Here is a 3,617-nt window from a genome sequence, read left to right on the forward strand (position 1 = left end):
GATCCAGTTGAACGGAACAATTATCACAACAGAGAGCGTGTGTTACTGGAGGAGAAAATAAAAGTATTCCTATACGAATCTGGTTTAGGTGGTCCCTAATGAGAAGGAGTCTGTGGTGGTTGTGTTCAGTCATTCATTATGTTTATTTAAGGACTTACTAATCAAAACTATTTGTATTACTTGCGTCCGTGTTTGTGTTGGCTGCTTGGCCTAAAAGGTTTTCCCTTGACTTTAATGACTCAACACGACGCCAGTCTCGTCTATGAATGGGTCACACTGATGGAAGCTCTACCTTCTAAATTGCACCATTGTGGATATTTGTTCCGTGCTGGATCGATACCTGATAACGTTAACCAATATATATATATATATATATATATATATATATATATATATATATATATATATATATATATATATATATATATATATATGATATCTTGTGATGATGGGGAAGGGAGTAGATGAATAGTGTGGCACCTTTTGAAGAGTCTATGTAATTAGTGCAGCTTGCATCAATTAGGATTATATGTATCAATTAGTAAAGCTTCTGCCTCAATTAGGATCTCGTCATCACAGGAGCGCGGAGGACTGTTGGTGCCGTGGCTGGTGCTGTCTGTGGTGGTGATGGCGGCCGTGGTGTGGGCTGGGGTCCGCGCAGCTCTCCAGCGTCGCACCCTCGACCTCCTCGCCTCCGTCCTGGCCATCGTCATCTGCACCTACTGCTGCCTCGTCGTCCGCTCCTACTCCCGCCTCATCAAGAAGCAGGCGCTGGTGCCTGTGCTCGTGCCCTCCGTCTTCACGCGTTCCCGGATGTGTTGTGAGAATCCGTACGCCGACAGCGGGGAGATGCGTGAGCTGCCTCCCGCCTACACTTCCAACCCGCCCACACTCACCAAGAAATCCCAACCCCCGCCGCCACTCCCCAAGAAATGCCCCCCGCCTACGGGCCTCGGCTTCAAGATATGATGACTGAGTGCCAGATCATGTGAGATTAGGAGCGTGATAATCTTCCTACATTTTCCTTTTACCAGTTCTTTCATGAGACATTGAATAATGCATTCTCATTACGGACGTGTACGTTTCATAAAATTATCTTAGACTTTAAGGTGTTCTTTAACGAAAGACGAGAGAGTGAGGCTAGAGAGTGAGGCTTTATTTCTTGCTTATAAGGTTAGATGTGAGGCAGCTGATGTCGCAAGCGACCTCAGGGCCAATTGCTGCGGCCGTCGCTGCTGGAGGAGAGGTGCCTGGGAACACCACTGAAGGTGTGGCATCATGAGAGTAGGATAAGGCTTTCTGAGGGATGACACGTCTTTAACATACGATTTTGAAGTGGCTTAAGAAAGAGGATGGTTTCTGAGGTTTTCCATAAGAGGAAGACTCGCCACAGGGGAAAAGAAAGAGAGAATCATTACAATCTACATTGTGGACCTCCGTGGTGTAGCAGTTAGCGGTCCTGGCCGTGACGCCTTCACGGGCCGCCAGGGTCGAGCATCTCTGAGGCTTTGAAAACATTATGATGCATTTGCTTTTTCTTCTTTATTCTTATATTTTTATATGTTAGCTTTGGACAACTGGTCCAATGCACCGTTGTGAAAGCATGAATAATCATATACTGATATCAGTCAACTCTGAGCCTTGTGAATAATAGGATAAGGAATAACTCTGAACATTTGACACGTGAAGAACAAAAGATTCGCGTCTTAGGGATAGACCCATTGTTCTAGCGTCGTCAACCACCGTAGGATTACAAAACCCTTCCTGGTCGTCAGTCTCCCCCTTCGTGGTGAGGCTGGTCAGGGACCTGCTACCTTGCTTCCCTCTGTACTGACACTAACGATAGCGGCTGCGTCGTGCAGGGGCGCCTAACCTCGCACACCGTCGCCGCGCAACAACCAGATCCCTCCGCCTTGGATCCTTCTCTTCTCGGTGTACCCAAGTCCTGCGTTCCGTATTATCTCGTTCATCATTCCTCTTACGTGATGATAAAGTGGCTAATGCAGGTCATCGGGTGGTCTAGTTCACGACGTGGCCACCGTCCACTTGAGGTACATCCAGAGAACGAGCCAGGGTGAGTTTGTATATATTGTCAATAAAGATGTATTCGTAGATGGCGTTTTTACTTTTCCTACCAGCAACATCCCCCAGATGACTTCATCCTAAGGTTGATTTCACTGAAGAATTCCTAGGACGACGGTGACCAGGTATTATGAACCAAAACCGTCCTGGAACCCGAATATTCCAGTTTTGAGAGTATTCTCCGCACCGAAACCTAGACATTCGAGTTATGACAGAAGGAACCCGTCATGACTCTCTTGGCTGCTGTATACAGTGTTTCAATGTGCGGACGATAACGTCATGTTGATCACTTATAATATATAGAAGTAGTTAACACTTCTCACATGTGGACAAAATTTCGGAGTTTGGGATAAGTTATGTAACAAATATCGCTACCGTGTGGCACACTATGGGAGGCAGGAGGCCAACCACGGAGGGAATACCAAAAAGTGTGGTGGCCAGAAACAGCGAGACGAGTGCCTGGTCGGGGAGGATGGTAGACCCATCCTGAGGTGATGGGGAGGAAGGGTTAGGGTCTCAAGCTAGACAGGTTAACAGAATGTATGAGATATGGACGCCTGCCTCACCGAGATCAGGACCCAGACGTCGTGTGAAGTCTGATATGGAATATTTCAGTAGAAATGAAATGAGATGTTTCTCTACCAAACCGACTGTGTGGCATATTCCTCCACATGCGACAGAAAAGCACATAGGAAAAACACACTTGTATAAAGGGTTGTGAGGACGGGGAACCAACCAACAACCTGTGCAAGATTATGATCTGCGAAGACTGATGAAGGACGATGTATATACTGAGTCAATAACTGAGGCATAGCCTTACCCACCTCAACTCTTGTAGACATGACTGAGGAAACTGGATCTGAAGTAAATAAGATACGGGAAATATACTGAATGGAATCTAAGATGATCAACTCTCTGAAAATCCATTATATATATATATATATATATATATATATATATATATATATATATATATATATATATATATATATATATAGACAGACTAATTGTGCATAACTTCATTTATCAAATTTCTAACTTACTTCATTATCAAATAGCTATACCTTACATTGGCGCGTCTCTACAAGGCAAAATGTCAGCCTTCCTTCACCTATGATGTCACCAGCCACTTCTGGGAAGACTAATCTTTCTGTCGTACCGCCCAAGGTGGTGCACAAGTTCCTTCTTACATGTGAGATTAAGATGTAATCTGTAAGATTCATTAGGCTACGTTCTCCATCACGCTACGCTCTACACTCTCCACAACAGGTACTGTATTCAGTCCACTCCTGGCTCGACAGCAGTGTTGTCCTCGGGCAAATGAAGAGGAAGATATAAGGTGTATGTGTCGCCTCCCTCAGGCAGCGGCGGCGTCCTGTAGCAGGGAGGTAGGGAGGGAGCCACCAGCGCCTCTTCCCATCCAGGACCCAGACGCAACATTGCCACACTGATGACAGTCCCAGGCTCCTTTAGGATATCCCAAGATCGTTATCACCTCGTGAGGGAACTTAGAATGATAAACATCACACATTTGA

At 45.5% G+C, this 3,617-nt stretch overlaps 1 protein-coding gene across 2 annotated transcripts in view; it reads left to right on the top strand.

Moving 5' to 3' along the window:
• The window catches only part of LOC139750435 (uncharacterized), a 32,279-nt gene extending 30,167 nt beyond the window's left edge, over nt 1–2,112 (top strand). For both annotated transcript variants that reach the window (XM_071665235.1, XM_071665236.1), the window contains one exon: nt 580–2,112. In XM_071665235.1, coding sequence (XP_071521336.1) covers nt 580–969 — 390 coding nt within the window. In that variant the 3' untranslated portion in view covers nt 970–2,112. The remainder of the gene's footprint in view (nt 1–579) is intronic.
• The last annotated feature ends 1,505 nt before the right edge of the window (nt 2,113–3,617 follow it).

This window comes from Panulirus ornatus, chromosome 9 (assembly GCF_036320965.1).
Source record: "Panulirus ornatus isolate Po-2019 chromosome 9, ASM3632096v1, whole genome shotgun sequence".
NCBI classification, from domain to species: domain Eukaryota; kingdom Metazoa; phylum Arthropoda; class Malacostraca; order Decapoda; family Palinuridae; genus Panulirus; species Panulirus ornatus.